At 39.9% G+C, this 17699-nt stretch overlaps 1 protein-coding gene across 8 annotated transcripts in view; it reads left to right on the top strand.

Annotated features, from left to right (window-relative positions):
• The window catches only part of LOC127474395 (dystrophin-like), a 589003-nt gene that overhangs the window by 541333 nt on the left and 29971 nt on the right, over nucleotides 1-17699 (top strand). For 3 of the 8 annotated variants that reach the window (XM_051795057.1, XM_051795064.1, XM_051795062.1), the window contains 4 exons: nucleotides 4907-5073; nucleotides 7156-7267; nucleotides 12177-12313; nucleotides 17594-17659. In XM_051795057.1, the coding sequence (XP_051651017.1) occupies nucleotides 4907-5073; nucleotides 7156-7267; nucleotides 12177-12313; nucleotides 17594-17659 (482 nt within the window). Of the gene's footprint in view, nucleotides 1-4906; nucleotides 5074-7155; nucleotides 7268-12176; nucleotides 12314-13084; nucleotides 13124-17593; nucleotides 17660-17699 lie in introns of all 8 variants that reach the window. The other 5 variants (XM_051795063.1, XM_051795061.1, XM_051795060.1 and 2 more) reach the window with 3 other exon arrangements.

Below are 17699 nucleotides of genomic sequence, written 5' to 3' on the forward strand. Positions count from 1 at the left end.
GAAAACTATTAATATGCTTTCCTCATATAGTGTAAACAGGACCTAGGAATTCACATCACTGCCTTGGATGAGTTACTGTGACATTGGGACTTTTAAGAAATGTGATGTGATAGCAGAGTGCAGCTCAGATGAAAATGTCCCTTGCCATTTCTCAATAAAATATTGGATAGTTGGTTCTCAGTTATAAGGTACTTTAAGTGTTCTTTCTTTCAAGGATGAACTTGAATTAGAGTACTTGATGTTAAAAACTAGTACAGATGAAGCTAAGGAGTAGTAAAATATGTGCAGTTCATTCATATATGTATTTTAAACCTTGTTTCATTTCACTTTGACAAAGCAAAGTATTTTAATATTCTGTGTTGTATAGTCTGCATTCCTAGATTTGTACTTGATCAATGGTAAGGCAAGATCAGCCTCGTTTCTAAAACCACTTAACTGTGTCCAAATCCAGTGTATTTATACAGACAAATAAAAGCTAAAATAAGGCTGTTAGTCCTTTTAGGTGGCATTTATCTGTTGCAAATCCTGGGTCAGAACCCTGATAGTGAATTTGGCCATAAATGGTTTGATTCAAAAAGGTTGGGCAGTTGTTTTGTGAGGAGTTGGCTGAGGTTGTTTATTGGTTTTATTTTTTGAACAGTTTAGAAATACCAATACTGTGTACAAATAACTATATATAGTTACATACAGGTCTGTATGAAAATAACTTACAAATGCAGTGTTACTGTTGATGAACTTCATCTCTTTTAAGAGATTCAGACAGCCCTTGTTTCTATTCATAGGATATTTCATCTGCTTTTGGCTCTGACAAGAGAGAGCTGGCCAAAGGGAACTAGTAAATCCTTCCTCAAGCTGCTGTGCTGTAAATGTCATAAACCAGCAATTCTGGTTTTATTTCAGCAGGATTTTGTGAACCTGTGCCTGACTTTGGAGGCAGACTTTAGGAGTCCTAGAAGTGAACTGCTTTAAAGAGCTATTTTAAAATGGTTTAGGGGATGGGGATCAGCAGGATGGTGTTGTTCAAGTGTGGATGATATAAAACTACACTAATTCACTTCTGAGTTCATGTTATTTTATTTTATTACTCTTGGCCACAACACTAAAAACATTGACTGGAGTAGTCAATGCAATCAAGTGTAATATAGGAGTGGAAGGCAAGGTTGAACAGGGTTAAATCTGACTCTGGGGAGACAGGGCTGCTGTTACTGGCTTGCTCTGCACTTTTAAACTTTAACAAGTCGTATGAATCCTATTCCTCAGGTTACTTTGTCCAAAATGCCATTTGCTAATGTAAAGCTTTCCATCCTGGATGAAAAATACAATTAAATTAACAATGTTGATCTGTTTCCAGTCGATTTCCTACACTGCACATAAACACAATCTAGCTCATCAGAAATGTTATCAGAAATTTCTGCTCTGTTGATTGACTTAGTCCAAAAACATATCACATTGTTCATGTAAAATCCCAACTGTATTTTGGGATTTCATATTATGGACAGTTAATATCGTATAGAATATTTTTTAAACTACTAGCTGGAAGAAGAAGTATTGCATAAAGATGCTAGCACCACCCAACTTCCTATTCCCCCATTGTTTCTGCAAAGTAAATACTGAAAAGCAGATGTCTGGAGCATAATGAATTTGAATGTCCTCCATAACAAATTGTTATTTGTAAGATAGAAAGGCCTTTATGAATTTTACTTTATGATTCACTCTGTTATTACCATAAAAATTGGGAGTTGTACAGAAATGTGTTCAAGAGAAGAATCATTAATATTCTTTACAGCTTGATCTTGTTGGTTCAGATATGAACTGTATGAATTCAGCCTTTTTCCTGTATGTAAAATCTTCAGCTGCTGCCTTACCGGATTTAGAGATTATTAAAAAAATCGTAATAGCAGCTCAGGGAACAGTCGAGAACTGTGTGTCCTGTACTGTCTGACCCTGACCAGCTTTGCTCCACGTGGCTTTAAATCTTCATGTAATATAATTCGGAACCAGTTCTGATACATTTTAATGCACCTAATCTCTCTGAGCACAGGTCTTGTACAGCCAGCGTGCAGAGCTCTGGGTAGGCAGCTATTGGGACTGCTGGCAATTGACAGTGACTGCAAAATTAAAATAGATCTTTGGGTGTTACAGAAAGTCTTTCATTGCCGCAGCGTTTTCCCTGCAAATTTAAAGCAGCTACAAGTGGAGAGCAGGGCTTTGAGCAACTCATTCTTATTCTGACTGCAGCTTACACTGCAGCATTTCTGTACACTTCATGTTTTTCTGTTAGAAATGGTATATTAAAGAGATCCTCTTTAAATTTTTTTTTGAGGCTTAGAGGACCTCTGTATAGAAAGTGTAGTCTACTAGACAGAGTAATGGTTTGCCAGTGTAGTTCCTGGCTGATACTGGCTCCCTGAGTGAGCCACAGAAATTCTCTTTCCAGACCCTTTAATGCCTGGGCCTCTAGCTGAAAAATAGACATATAGATGATCATATTTTATAAATATACCTTTCTCTTGGGAGAATTCTAGAATTAATTCAATTCCTCTGAATTCATTGATGTCCTGTGGCAGAAGGCAGTATCTGGTATTCTGAAAAAATTCTGTTGCCAGTGTTGGCTGGACTTTATTGTGCTTTTGATTTTCTCCTTTTTACTTTGCTGGGGGGTGTTCCTGAATCCTGTAGCTACATGAAGAAACAATAGGGTTTAATGCAGAAGTCTTCAGAAATACTTCAATGTGTATTCCATTTAATACAGATCGGTAGCGACTATCAAATTATGAAAGACTTTATCTGAACTGTAGATATGCTGTGGTTAGAGGGTTTTACCCCAAATATCCAAAAAAGAATGTTTCTGACTGTACTGGAAATCCATATATGAGGATCTTAAATGTAGTCACAGAAGTCTTTAAATGGTTTCCCAAACTAGCATCTCAAGAAGAAAACCCTGACCAAGAATCTTGGTTTGTAACAAACTGAAGTATTGCAGCAGCATTTTAAGTCAATTTTAATGCAATGCATTATTCAAGGGATATTATAGGGTTTGTATTCCACATCTTTTTTGCATCTAGGGGTTCCATGTAAGAGACTTTGCATTTTTCTCAGTCTTCAAGTATTGATCAGTTAATTTGTTTGTCAAGGTTATAAACAGTGTTAGATTAAAAAAAAAAAAGGAAAACAAACACAGCTAATTGGTTTTCCCTATAGCTCTCTCTCCTTTAGATCAGTTGTGATATTTTTTTCTCCAAATTTGTTGCTAGCATTTTTAGTGGAACAAGGTTTGAGCTAGATCATACTAAACTCAGATTTCATGAGAAACTGGAAAAATAACTAAGAGTAAGCATAAAAACCCCCAGCACTCAATCCTCTATTCATCTTGATCCATGTACATGATACATTAATGCTTATTATTTATTTAAATGCTTCAAATAGGTTTGGAACCACAAAGGAAGACTGTCTGCCTTGTGAAGTCTGAAATATAAAAGACCGTCCCACTGAGAGCTGTATTTGAAAGCCCAGAGAAAAAGGAAAACAGAGGATTTAGATATATTCAGACCCTAAATATGCTGTTTCTCTGGGTAGCATGGAAGGAAATGTCTTGAGGAATTGGAATTAGCATGTAGTGATGGTTTAGAGAAACAGAGCAGGATGGTATCCTGCTTCATCACTTGGGCTGTTCCCTGTGCGGACACGTCCTCCCCCCTCCAACCCTCCCCGCCAGAATCCCTCGTGGTTTCCACCTGATGCATCACCTCACTTTCAGCACTGAAACCAACTCCCAGGTTCTCAGACAACTAGTTTTGTGTAGGCTTCACACCATCCTGCACGACAGAGAGATGTTTCCTGTAAACATTGACTCCCGTCATTTCACTGTTTTCCTTAAAATCCCTTCTGATGCTCCTTGCCTTTATTCTGTGCTGTTCTCTGCAGTGTCTATACCAGACCTCTACCCGTGTAGAGAGGTCACTGTTGTCTCCTGTCACTTTGTGTTTATTGTCTCTTTGCTGTTTTCATTTTCTATACTGTAGAAAAAGGTGCTGCTGGGTAGGGATGATGTATCATTTTTCGGTGTGTGCATGGTACCTGTTGCAGTGGGATTTGTCTTTGTGACTGAGCTTCCTTAAAGTTATCACAGAAGAGTTACCTGAAATGTCACACTGGTTAGGATGGGGTGGGAAAGCTGCAAAGGAATGGATCTGCTGAGAAGTGTTCATAGACTCTTCTGCTGTTGGTAAAGAGGTGAACATGTGATGTAATGGAATGTGAGGCTCATATTCTGTGAGACAGAACTGTATTGTGTTTGCAGTCAGTGATGGGAAATTTAGAGATGACATGGTGGGAAGAGGGATTTTGGGGCATTTAAGGAGGCGGAGGGTTTACATGTTCAACAACAGGCTCGAGAAGGGGTTTGAATGATTGCCTTTACACGTGCATTTTGTAGAAAGGTCAGTGTCATAATGAAGGATGTTAAGGAGAAAGGAATTTTGATCAAAAGACATGCAATTTTTAGGGCTTGGATAAAACAGTTTTTAAAATAGGTTAGAAGCAGTGCTATGCAGGCTCAGATAAGAGAGACGGGGAACGTGAGATCAGGCATCAAAGGTGATCCTGTAAGTGGATGATTTTCTCTGTGACAAAGTACATGGTAGTGCTGCCTATTGAAATAGGGAATAAGAGAAAGAGGGATTTGAAACATTAATAATAGTTTTCAGTTCCTAGCTTGAAGGCAGGATCCTGCAGATTTTTTGGAGTTTTCATTTTTTTTAATGACTGGCTGGACTGGGAGAAGCTGGAGTATATTCAGGGAGAAGATACGGAGTCGACAGGAAGCGAATAGCTTGAACTGTTAATTAGCTGGTAATAGACAGATCGTTTGTGCTCAGCCTCTGTCTTTTTTCCCCTTGTATTACAGGCCAACAACAAACCAGAGATCGAAGCAGCCCTCTTCCTGGACTGGATGAGGCTGGAACCTCAGTCCATGGTGTGGCTACCCGTCCTGCACAGGGTGGCTGCTGCCGAGACTGCCAAACACCAGGCAAAGTGTAACATCTGTAAGGAGTGCCCCATTATTGGATTCAGGTATAAACTCACTCGCTTCAACCATGTATTCTCCTGCTTGGTGGATCAAGAGCTCTGCTTGATTCCAGGGAAACCATGCGCTTGATTTTATCCATATTGTTCCTGGAAAAAAATAATTGTGATGTGGACATGAGGCAGAGTGACACCTAGACTCTAGGTGTGAGAGCTGAGGAGGACAAAAATCATCTCTCAGTTAAGATATGGCCCTTCCTCTGTGTCCCAGTCTTTCCATGCCTCAACCAAAATGATTGTTGGATTGCACAATTAATACAATTTGCATTGCATTCAGCGTGTCCTATGCATGCAGTTGCGTTTTCTGAATTGGATCCTAATGAATTGCTTTCTGTCATGGCATAAAGCAGGGAAGTCCCTTGAAAATTCTCAGACATGTAAAGCTACCTGTGCGTTTCTCAGAGAAAGAATGTTGGTGGTGGAACATTAACCTGGAGTGGGGGAAATGTTGCTGGTCCGTTTAAACATCTGGATTGACACCGTGGTTACTATGGCAATGAATAAGTCACCGTGTTGTTAAATGGCTGTGTGTTGGTATGCCTGTTGAGAATCCACTTAAGGACTAAGTAAATACTCACTTTCAATTATGCCTGGACTTGTTTTATCACTTTGCTTTGCAATAGGTGCTTTGTACGTTTTCTGTCCTTTTTATGCACAGTCTTCTTTTAACATTTGCGTTTCTCCTTCTGTGTTATCATGTTGTTTACAAAGAGCTTTCAGTAATTTTGTTTCTAAAACCCAGACAGATAACAGCAGCAAGCCGTGCTACACAGAAAAGCCATCATTTTCCTCTGACCTGGGAGAGTATGAATGTTGCTTTTATGCATGTAGTGGGGCAGTGCTTTCTGCTATGCAGTTTCACAGGCAGTGGGAAACAGGGGAACTAATGAAGGTATTGCTTTGTCTTGAATCTGGGCTTTTTTGCATTGAGGCTGTTCCCCTAATCATCTAAATTCTTCTCCCTCTTCTTTTATTCCTCTTGAATATCTTAACTGGGAAATAATAAATATTACCGAGGAAGAGCTGTGCATTGGATGTGAGTAATTCAACACATCCACAAAGTCTAATTTTTCTGCTCCCAGATACACTGTATGAACTACTGTATTACTTACACGGTTTTGTATAAACCAGCCAAAGACAAGTAGGTGGAATTGAAAAATGCGGCACTTGGAAAAATCAAAGGATGGCAAGTGAATGGATAGTCTGTTGTAGGCATCAGAAACTCAGGAGGCGGACACTGGATCTCTGTGTTTGCGTCTCATTTTACTTGACTGATCTCATCTGTCTCTTAAATTTATATAACAAATCTATTATCATGGTAGTAGAATCTGTCTGTCACAGATTTTTTCTCTGTCTTTGCAAGTCATTGAAACTCTGTGTACACACTTGACAAAAAGATACTGTATCGGGAGGCTTTTAGAAAGCTAATACTGTGCGCTCAGTACATGTAAAACAATGTTCTTTTGAGGTCGTTGTGGCTGAACTGCTTCGTGTATTTGGAACAAGACAATCCTTATGCCTCCGGCTCTTTCAAGCACTTCAGCACAGCAGATACAACAGTTAGCTGCCTCATAGAGCTGATGAGATTAAGTAATGGCCCAAAAGTGCATTTGGAGTTTTGCACGGATGGAATGCTCTGCAGGAAAATTGTTTTTATAGAGGTGCTAGGAAGGACACAAGGGGGTTACCGGAGTGACTTACTTGAGAGAGCATTACTTTCTGGAATTTTCCTCCGTGATGACATTCTGTGCTAGGAATCATGATGAAGAGCAAAAGATCTGAAGTTAGTGTTATAAAAAGTGTGGTGTCGCTCGTATGTTAAAGGAGAGTGATTTTTTAGAAATCTTCACTGTTGCCCAATGTTAGAAATTTTTTTGAAGATTCAGACCTTTGACAGACATCTGAGGCAGCAGTACCTGTCCCTCAGGGGCGGAGGAGCATTCCTGGGCTTTGCACACCGTGTGACATCTCAGGGAAGAGAACTCACTAACACAGAAAACTTGACAGGCTGATATGAAGCAGTCACATACAAAGCTCTGAAGTTGTGAAATTTCTTTTATCCTCTTTCAGGTACAGAAGTTTAAAGCACTTTAACTATGACATCTGCCAAAGTTGCTTCTTCTCTGGCCGTGTTGCAAAAGGTCACAAAATGCACTATCCAATGGTGGAATACTGCACACCAGTAAGTAGGTGTTTTACTGACCCTTACTATCCCTTCTTACCTAGAAAGGAAAAACTTCATTTCCTATGCACAAGGTAATGAAGCATTTGGGTGGATTTTCTTGCTTCTCCCATATTTAAATCACTTTTTATTTACTATACATGTCAGCAATTTCTGAGGCTTGGTAAAGGATATGCCAATGGTTTGAATTAAATTGAAGTTCACTATTTGTACAATTCTGTGTTGTAGTGTATTCTTGTGTGCTAGTGACTTGTTCCATGTTTAGTGCTATAGTTCACCTTATGGATCTGACCGGAAGCCCGTGATTTGTACAAATACTCATTCATATCTTAGGTTTCAATGTTTTCTCCATATCAATGTGGATTTTCCTTCCTCTCCTCAGCAAGTTGCACTTCACTTGCTTTCCCACAGAACACTGTGGTTGCATTTTCAAGTTCTTTACTATTTAGCAGTACCTTTGTATTGTATGATCTCTTGATGGTATAAAATAGCAGGGAAGTTCTCAAGGTAGCAAGCTGGGTTTAATTTCTGGGGGCAGAAGTTTAATGCAGTGCAGTGCAGGTTTGCTGTGGTGATGGTGTGGTGAGGGTCTTCAGCCTTCTTGCACAGCTCTCAAAAGGATCATTTTTGCGTAAACATTTCTTTCATACCAGACAGCTGGCAAAGGAAATTCTGTATTCCCCTCTCAGCATGCTCCTTTTTCTTTTCGGCCACTCCTGACCGGTGTGGAGGGGCATAAATTAGAGGCACTCTCCAGTTATTGTTCCACCATGTAGTACGACTGAGCTTTCAGCTACCCTTGCCATTGTTTATGGTGGTCTTGAAGCAGTGCACTCTCTGGTTGGCATTTCCTGGTGAGATGGGACAATTCCTAGTCGTGTACTTTCATCTGCTGGTCAAATATAAATGGTGAAAGTAAAGCATCAAAATTATACATGGGCTAGCCTTATAAAATTATATGAATGGTCTTTACATCTTCATCCAGGCAAAAAGGAATGGCCAAAATGAAGTAAAGACTCTCAGCTTTTCTTAGAGACAGAAAAGAGAGAAAAAAAAATTATTCCCCTAAAATATAAAGCAAGCCAGTATTTTCGTTAGTTTTCATTTATGGATAGTTATTTACATTATCTGTCAACTTCTACTGTAGCATTTCAGTTGGCAGTATTTCACCTGAATCTCTGCAAAGGCACTAAAACACAATTGCTGGTGCTTTGTCAATATTCCTTGGCTGTGGTTTTCAGTGTCGTGCCCCAGGGATTGAGGTTACTGAAAAGGGTGATTTACCTGAACTGCTGCACAAGTCAGAGGGAATTGCTGGCGCTGCCCGGGCAGGTCTGAACAGACTTCTCCATTGCAGGAATTCCTAGAGCAGAATCTCATGATCTGAGTTGCAGGCAGAGTGAGCGAGTGACTGACCGCCTTGGAGCGTTCCTTCCACCTCCTTGCTGAACTGACTGCGAGTTTGCTCTGCACTTTGCCACTCTTATTTTTGCTAATAAGAAATATGGGAGATTAGTGAATGGTGCACAGAGTGCAGAAAACAGGATCTTCCAACTGTTTTCTTAACCTGTTGATGTGTTTTGAGGAAAGAGAAATGAAAAAGAGAATTATGAGACACACCCCCAGCCTGCAGCAACTCATTGCAACACAGTGTCCTAAAAGTGCAGATTACTAATAGGAGAAAACGGTGGTGAACAGAAAACCTGCCATGGCATCCAGTTTGCTGGATCAGAATAAAGAACCATTCACAGCCAGTACATTTTTTTGTGAATCCTGAACTCCAGCAGCCCGTGCTAATGTGCTGTGCCTGGCTGCACCAGCAGCCAGTTGAGTTAAAGAAGGATTAACTTGAGAGTGGGGGAGGGAAGTGAATGTGACACACAGCAAGCCCCATTCTTTTTTATGTTACTGCTATTAAAAAATATTAACCCAAATACTGGGAGATTGAATAAAACATCTACTGAAACTATCATGTCTAGATTGTAATTGTTTCCTAAATAAATGAAAAAGGGTTTGCATGTACATGCCGGAACATTTTTTCATCTTCCTTTGGACTAATCTCTCGCCTTAAAATGCATTTTGGCAGACATAAGATATGTGATGCCTTTTTTGATACTATCTTTGCAATAGTTAGATGAGCACAATCAAGTGTTTTGATATTTTTATTCTCCCTTCCTCTTACTTTCAGAAATTTTCAAGCTCTGCAGTCTTTAATTCTGCTTTGATTTGAGAACTCATGTGAAATATATGAGGAAGGTGATAACTTTTCCTCTCCCACAAAAGGTTGAGGCAGAATAAGGGCAAGGCAGTTGCCTAAATTTTCATTTAGACAGAAAAATTGCAACAATTATTCCTGAAAGCAACACAGCTCAATTTATTGTTCAGAGATGTGACTTTTAAAGAGGTTTCAAATAAAGCATAGAAGACAACTTATAGACTGAGATGTAAATGTAGGCTTATTTTTCTGTTTGGGTTTAATGAACAGTGACACATAAGCATAAAAAACACCTTGTTAGAAGGAAGCATGTCAAACTGATATACCTGTCTACAGCTAATGTTTAAAGTCAGGGCTGAGATCTGGGGTTGGGTTTGTCAAGGCACTTCTTAAACCAAACTGGGAAAAGTCAGATGGTAGTAAAGTTATTCCTATGTGAATAAAAATACCTATTTCTTATGAAATAGTCTTGGTTTCAGAATAGTTTTGGAACATGCTCAACTCAACTGCCTATATGTTGCTTTGATTTAAGACAGCTGGGATGTTGAAAGCCCACTGTTTCTTCTTCATAAACCAGTTCTACTGAGAAATTTTGTTTGGGTGATTTTACTCTGAAAATCATATGTAATAAAACATCCGTGCAGTAAATCAGAAAGTTTGGCTGCAAATAGCCTCAGTTTATCATCCTGTACACAAAATAATCATCACATTTTCTTTGCCTTTCTTGTACTCCTCAAACATTTTTTAAATGACAGTTGGATCGTGTGATTGGTGCCTGATGCTTGTAGTTGTCACTAGAAGACGTATTTTCTTCTTGGGATTCTTGTGATACCAGATAGGTCAGGATGTTTCTGTGTAAACACAGTGTTTTACTGTGTGGTTGTCATGCATAAGGTTAGGGGGAGTGAGGGGGGAATAACAGTCCTAGGAAGGTTGGAGCAAGGAATATTTTATTGTTAGCCATACCTGAAAACACTTAATCGAAATTACAGTCAAATGCAATAAAAAGTGTTCCCAACACTGAAAATAGGCAAGGTAGGAATAAATGGTTATAAATGCCATAGGTGAACAAACTGGACAGAAAGCTGTGCTTAATCCATTTATACCAAGACTAAATATTAAAAGTTTTTCTCTGTTTCCAGCTGATGTGCTCTGTGTGGTCTACTGATGACATTGCAGATGGAATTTAGCAGAGGGAATTCCCTTCTGCTGGGGCAGGGTGGGGGCAGAACATCACCTCAGTGAATCCCCTTTCCAGAGTCCTCTAAGTGGTCTGGCCACACTTAATCCCTCCCTTCCCCAAATGTCTTTAATTCTGATGTATTAAGGAAGTGACACTTAATATTATCAAACATTATCTCAGTTTCTTGAAAATACAGATGTATTGGCTTGTAGATTCTGTTGTGTCACTTCTCTGCCAGTTATTGCTTACACTGAATTGTTCTGCCAGACAGACTTTCCAGCTTTACATGAAGCTCGTAGGTGTCATAAGTACAGGGATAATATTTGTCTTTTCTGTTAATGCTTTTCAGTCTTTCTTCAGATTATTTTTCAGGGCATCCTTAATTTTTCTACCTGGGCAGTTCTTAAAAATCTATATGTCTGTGTTTGAGCAGCTCTGTCAGGGTTGGCTTGACTGATAGGTCTCAGAACCTCCTTCCACTCTAAGTAGAAGGCATAGAATTCATTAAAAATGTCAGAAAGATTAACTTTTCCCTCATTTCTTTCCTTTAAAGTAGATACACTAGAGAAGCAATGTTGTTATGTGGGTCAAGAAGAACTTAATTTACTGTAAAAGAGCAGTATTTCAGAGTCTAGTTTCTGCAAGGTGGAGAGAAGGGAGTGCAGCCTGACTAAGGTAATTGAAGTCTTACATTAAAATTCATCAGAAAATTACCCGACTCTTCATCAGGCTCTCAATAAATCTTACATCTTCCCAGCAGACATCCTTTGAACTCTTTCTGGCTCGTTCTGGTCTTTAGGAAACTAATTCCGCTTTGCACTCCTCTGCTGGTCTCTACAGCAGCAAGGAAAGCTGCTGCAGGCAAGGGAGTAGAATACTTCATGCAAAATGTGGTCTCCTTGGAGTATTGATCTTAAATGCCTGATAGCTTCAGATGGAACAGGTGCAGGAAGAAACAACTGATCTAAGAGCTTTCAGCAGCTCTCACCTGCTTTTTGTTTCTCTTTGATCAAAATACTAATGGCAGAGGAGGCTGAGAAGGGAGACTAGAAAGAAAACGTACCAGGAGACTTTTGTGGACTGACAAGTCCATGAGATGTGTTAAGAGTCGGGATCCAGCCAGTGAAGCACCAGACTGGACACACGAACTGGCCGTGTGTCCTCCCCTACAGCCATTTTAGTGCTGAACGAAAAGCAGACAGAGAGTCCCTGGAGCCAGGTGAGGAAATGACAAATTCTTGTCTAATGATTATCTTGAGATCACCGAAGGTGAGGCATGAGCCAGTCAGGGAGTTTTGGAGCTTCTTCCCTTTTCCTCCTTCCTTCCTGCTAGCAGTGTGGCTGTGTAAGGTGACGGTGACAGACAAAATTTGCAGTTCTGGGGCTTGAGCCATTGGCGGCTCTGCTTTGTGTGACCACAGCTCTTCCAAGTGACCCAGCAAAGGAAGAGGCAACTGAAAAACAGTGATAACCTCATGAAAGATGATTTCATTGTGATTTGTGGCTTTCAGACAACTTCAGGAGAAGACGTCCGTGACTTTGCCAAGGTACTAAAAAACAAATTTCGAACAAAAAGATATTTTGCAAAGCACCCACGAATGGGCTACCTGCCTGTGCAAACTGTCTTGGAGGGAGACAACATGGAAACGTGAGTAGCTCTGAAGTATCTAAATAGCAATTCATTTGGTACACTATTTGAGCTCCCCAGCTGGTGCCAACTCCTTTCACTTCCTAAATGCATAAAGCCTCTTTATGTCTTCCATTTCTGTTTACCTTGGCTGGCAGGAAAACACAAGCTGGGCTTCCAGTTGCCATTGCCTTTATCTGCTTTCACCTGTCCTTATGCAACAACTTCAGCTTCAGTTAGTAAAAGAAAAATACTCATGATCTTACTGACAGTCTTATGAACATCTGAATTTGATACGCAATTTGGAGACTAATGATATCTTCATTAAATTTTTATTTTCTTCCAAATGGGTATCTTTGCTTGGTTTTATTTTTTTAATTAGGCTACTGTGTCTGTGAGCTTCCCAGATGATTTCTTCTTTTTTTCAGCCTATAAATTTAGTCTTATTAAATGGCTTTGAAGACTTTTGTGGGGAAAAAAGGCAATAATGATGCACATGGAGAAATCAATGTGTTAACCCCATTCTCTTTGGTTTTTTTACCAGTTTATTCAGTTGTTTAATGGCAATTGCACACAGCTTGTTCTCGCTCTCTTTTTCTTTCTCTTTTTAAATTTTAAATTTCAATTTTTTTCCCTCACTTTTTGGTTGGTTGCTCTTCACAGCCATTCATGTTGGTCTGTTGGATTTCTGCTTTTTAGTTGTTGTGATTTTTTTTTTAAACCTTTCTGTAATTATTTTGCTGCTGAGTTTCTTCTGCCTCTCTCTTCACCTCCTCATTTTTTGTCTTGCAGTCCTGTTACTCTGATCAACTTCTGGCCAGTAGATTCTGCGTGAGTACTTTTGCTGAAGTGTGCTGCTGCTGCTACTGCTGCTGCGCTCCCTCACTTTTTTTTTTTTTTCTGGTTTCTTTGTTTAGTTTTACATATGATCATTTTTCCTTCTTTCTTTATGACTGTTTCCTTTGATGCACTCTGAAGGAATGTTTTGATCCCAAAAGAGTAGAATGGGATAAATCCTGGAATTTCCAGCAATCACGGATTGTGTACTGTGTACTCTTTCTGGAGTGTGTATTTTCGTCGAATTAACAGGGATTTTGTGCAGACCTACTAATGCTTATGAACGTTTGTCATTTAAAAGCCTGTGTTTCTGAACAAGTGTTGATCCCTCTGAATGTATACTGAATCTTTTTGAAGGACAGAGTTTGAACTTGATGGATTTAATTCAATTTCAGGAATGACATCATTTTGTAGATAAAGCTGTAATTTGGTTTTAAGTGCAACTGCACACACTCGCACACTCAAGTGCCCCAGTTAATCTGAAGCTCACTGGGTATTTTATTAGTCTTTTAGATACAATCAGATTTGTGAAGGCAGGTTGAAATGGGGAAATGTTCACTGTATTTTTTCAGAAGTTAAAAAAAGCAGGGTTTTTCAGCTCTGAAACAGATTTTCTTTCTTGCACCACTCCTGCACGTGCATTGTCTTAATGTTGTAGTAATAGCCTTAGCAGAAACTAAAGATATATATACTTGCCATTGTGGCATTTGCTACTTCATGTGTTACATGGATGATTCTAGAATAATGTTAAATAAGCATTAATTTTAATTTACATATTGATAACTAATGAGAAAGTAATAAATAGAATTTTATATATTTCTATATGGTGAAATGTATATGGCTTGCACCTCCATTGAATTTTTTGTAGAATAAACAAGAGTGAAATGTATACATTGGAATACTGATTTATAATTTTCATTTGGAGCACAAACCATTGGGAGGTCAAGAAATGCTCTACATCTAGGAAATTTAAGCAACGAAGAAGCACATCCAGCACAGCAAACCTTATATAGTTGAGGATTCACCCACAGAAAAGGCCAAAAAGCTGGAGCCAGACTGAAATAGATTGGTTTTGAGCTTCAGTATGCACTTTAGCTTTAAATGCAACTGGGGATCTATGTTTCTTAACCTTTAAAACAATTGCAAAGTTAAAAGTAACATATAGAGAAAGCTTGGATCATATGGAAATAACACTGCTATGTCTGACATAACATGAAACTTAACTGTCATAACATGCTTAATTCTAGTTACTTACAATAATAACCTCATGGTATGCCTACACCAGTGGCTTCACATCACAGGTTTGGTGGTGTGTACTACAGGGAGTTTAACTCCTCTGTGATACTTAAGAAAACTTGAGAGAAATACTGAGAAGCAGGATTTGTACAGAGGGGTTGCACCCTTTGTCAGACCAAATTAGGTATCTTCCAGAGCACAGTCCTTTCGTGACAAGAAAGCAGAAAAATAAGAAACGAATAGTGGCTGGAAAGAAGTGCTCTTTATTTTGTTCTGCTAACTTTGTTCCTTTCCTCCGTGCTGTAGCACTTGGCTTACAACTCAAGTTACTAAGCTACCCAGGTTTAAAGCTGTTTCTTGGTTACAGGGCTAATTCCAGCTTCAACAATCAAACCAGTTATCATAAAACTTTCCTCTGATTTCTACTCTTGTGCCTTTTTCTGGTGCTCTCATGCCAGCTTTCTGGTTATCTTTGAAGCACTTCAGAACAGCATCACCTGGCAGCACTCAGCAATGCTAGTGCTATCCTGAAATCAACATATGGTATACATGGAACTGTTTATAAATAGATAGTTTGGGGGTTTTGTTGGAATTTAGTGGTTCTGACTGCTTATTATGCAGTATTTTGCACAGATACTCTGCTTTCCGGGCATTAAAGGGACAACTCACAAGTTGTGAGAATTTGTGTCTTTTTACTCGAAGGGTGATTGTCAGTGATACAAATACATTTTACTTGATCATGCACTTTCAAGAAGCATTAACTAAAATGCTGAACAGCAAAGAAAAGTGCCCTTGTCCTGCCAGCCAGATCTCTGGGGGTGCAGGGGATTGCAGGAGGTGGTATTTGCCACTTGGTCACCACTTGACTTGACTAGAATTCCCAGGCTGTTCCTGCAGAGGCCAGTTTGAGCAATGCAGCTGTGGAGCCCTTGTAAAAGGGATGGTTATCTTGGCTAAATATTGGCTGTGTCACTCAGCCTTCGTGCTGACTGTTGGAGCTGATTAGGTGTGCTGGGTATGTGTGCTCAGAGAGGAAGGACTCTGAGCTCTAGCACAGGTGGTCACTAAGAGTATGTACAGTGCAGCACAGTTGTTCTCAGGCTTGCTCAGACACTGGCAAAAGTTTACCTCTGAGCAGCTGAATTCGACACAAAGCAGTGCTTCTCTAATAAGTTTGCTTTCTTGAGCAAACTTTTTAAAAACCGTTTGAGGTAGATCTCCATTGCAGTATGTTCTGAAGTGGAGACAAACCTGGAAATGTAGCCTCACCCCCTGCCTGCAGCCGGCAGAGAGAATCACCTTCAAGAACTTACACAACATTGGGTTGTCTTAAAAAAAAAAAAATATATATATAGCATAACTTGGTCACTTCAAGGCAGTTTCAAGGCAGCAAGGATGTGTTCATGCAGTCAGGCCTGTCTTCATTGTCCAGTAGGTCCCAACCAAGTGCTGTCCATTCCTTCATGCTGGTACAAATACATATGCAATGCCAGTGTGAGAGGGACTAAGAGAATGATGCAGCTCAAAACTATAACTACTTTTAAGACAGATTTCCTAGTCTATGCACAGTATTAGCAGCAACATTTGTGTATATGTTGAAAATAAGACCTTTCATTGATGGTACCAATTTAGACCAGCTTAATATCTGCTGTATGACAAACAAAAAAATTAAAATACCATCAGTTTTTGAGAAAATCATTGTTATCTTGCTCCATAATCCACTGCTCTAAAGAAATTGCATCCTTTCCCCCTCCCTTCCCTTCAGTGTACATGTTCTTACACAAAATAGGATATCCAGTTGCAGAGAAGCCATTGGCCATCCAAGCAAATCTCTGCTGCACTGAGGAACTCTGTGAACTGAGTATTTATCCTCTGGTGTGCTGCAGTAATGTTTGAACATGTGGTGGGTAAAAGCACAGTTGGAGGCCAAAGCACATTTCAGACAAAGTGAGATTTGTGATACTTGGCTTGAAGAGGAAAAGCTTTGCTGTCCTGTGAGAAGAGACATTAATGATGATGAATTTTGTGTATCCAGCATACGGCTCTATGAATTCAGGACCCTGAACTAGAGCCCTTTGCAGGCTGATTAGAAGCCTGGAGCTGACCAGTCTAGATTTATGGCAGGATTGTCAAACTCCTAACATGGGAGCGTTACAAATCAGAAGATTATTATAGTTTTGGTTTATAACCAGTAACTACAAAACTCACCCAGTTATGCAATGCAGTTGCCACTGTTGGGCACCCCCAACCTGAATCACAGTTTCCAACAGTATAAAGTGGGGCAAAACTCCTCCCTCAGTCCAGAGTTCCAGAAGGAGGGTCGGCAGAGATGGAATAAAGAGCAGTTGAAATTTAGCTAAAATGTGAAAATTGCCATACAGTTTGTGAAGCTGCATCATTTTTTGTCATTTCAGCACATCCTGATAAGTGTAAATGGGCAAAATCTCACATGGCAGCAAAGGGTGCTCTCTGAACTGCGTAGGCAACGTAATTTAATGTTGACGTTTTCCAGAGTTGAGGCTGTAAGAAACAATGCTCTGATGAGAAAAGTCCCATGAATTGTTTTCATGCACAAAAAAAGTGAAGAGGACCTCATACCATCTGATTTGTCAGGCAGAAACCCCAAAATAATTGACAGTGTCCCCCTGTATAACACACTGATCTACAGTTCAAATGGCAACTGGAAAGACACCAGGCAAAATCATCAGTGCCCGCAGTGTGTTATTAAAGGCTCATTTCAGACATTGTATGTTTCTTGTATTAACTTCTAGCTGCTCGTGGAGTAATCCTTAAAGGCTCTTTTAAGTGTGATGTGCTGGAAGCAGGCACTGGAGCAGGGCGGGAGGTAGAGGAGAGGTTCCCAGCAGGACTTTGGCAGCTGGTGCAGGGCTGCATGTGAAGCAGAATAGCCAATGAAGGAGGCAGGTGCGAAGGGTAAAGCAGGGTGAAAGCTCTTCTATAAATCCTTTGGAAAAGGTTTCTTCGGGAGTTGGTGTGAAGAAGAGTCGTGACAGCAGACGGATTGCAAAATGGTCAGAATCCCTGGTGTGGTACCACGGAACATTGCACCGATGGCTTGAGGAGGCACACACAGCGCCTGGAGTTAAAACTTGCTGTTTATCAAACATAGCATAAGGCATAGAGGTGTGAGAGTATAGGCATAGCTAAGTGTCTTTTTACTTTTAAAGGGGTATTGTTTGTGATTAATCAGTGTTTTCTGCCTTATAGGCCTGCCTCGTCCCCTCAGCTCTCACACGATGATACTCATTCACGCATTGAACATTATGCTAGCAGGTATGAGACCAGCTGGATGTTAGGCAGATCTTTCTATAAA

This window comes from Manacus candei, unplaced genomic scaffold (assembly GCF_025592945.1).
Source record: "Manacus candei isolate 608988 ecotype Guabito, Panama unplaced genomic scaffold, ASM2559294v1 h1tg000041l, whole genome shotgun sequence".
Lineage (NCBI taxonomy): Eukaryota > Metazoa > Chordata > Aves > Passeriformes > Pipridae > Manacus > Manacus candei.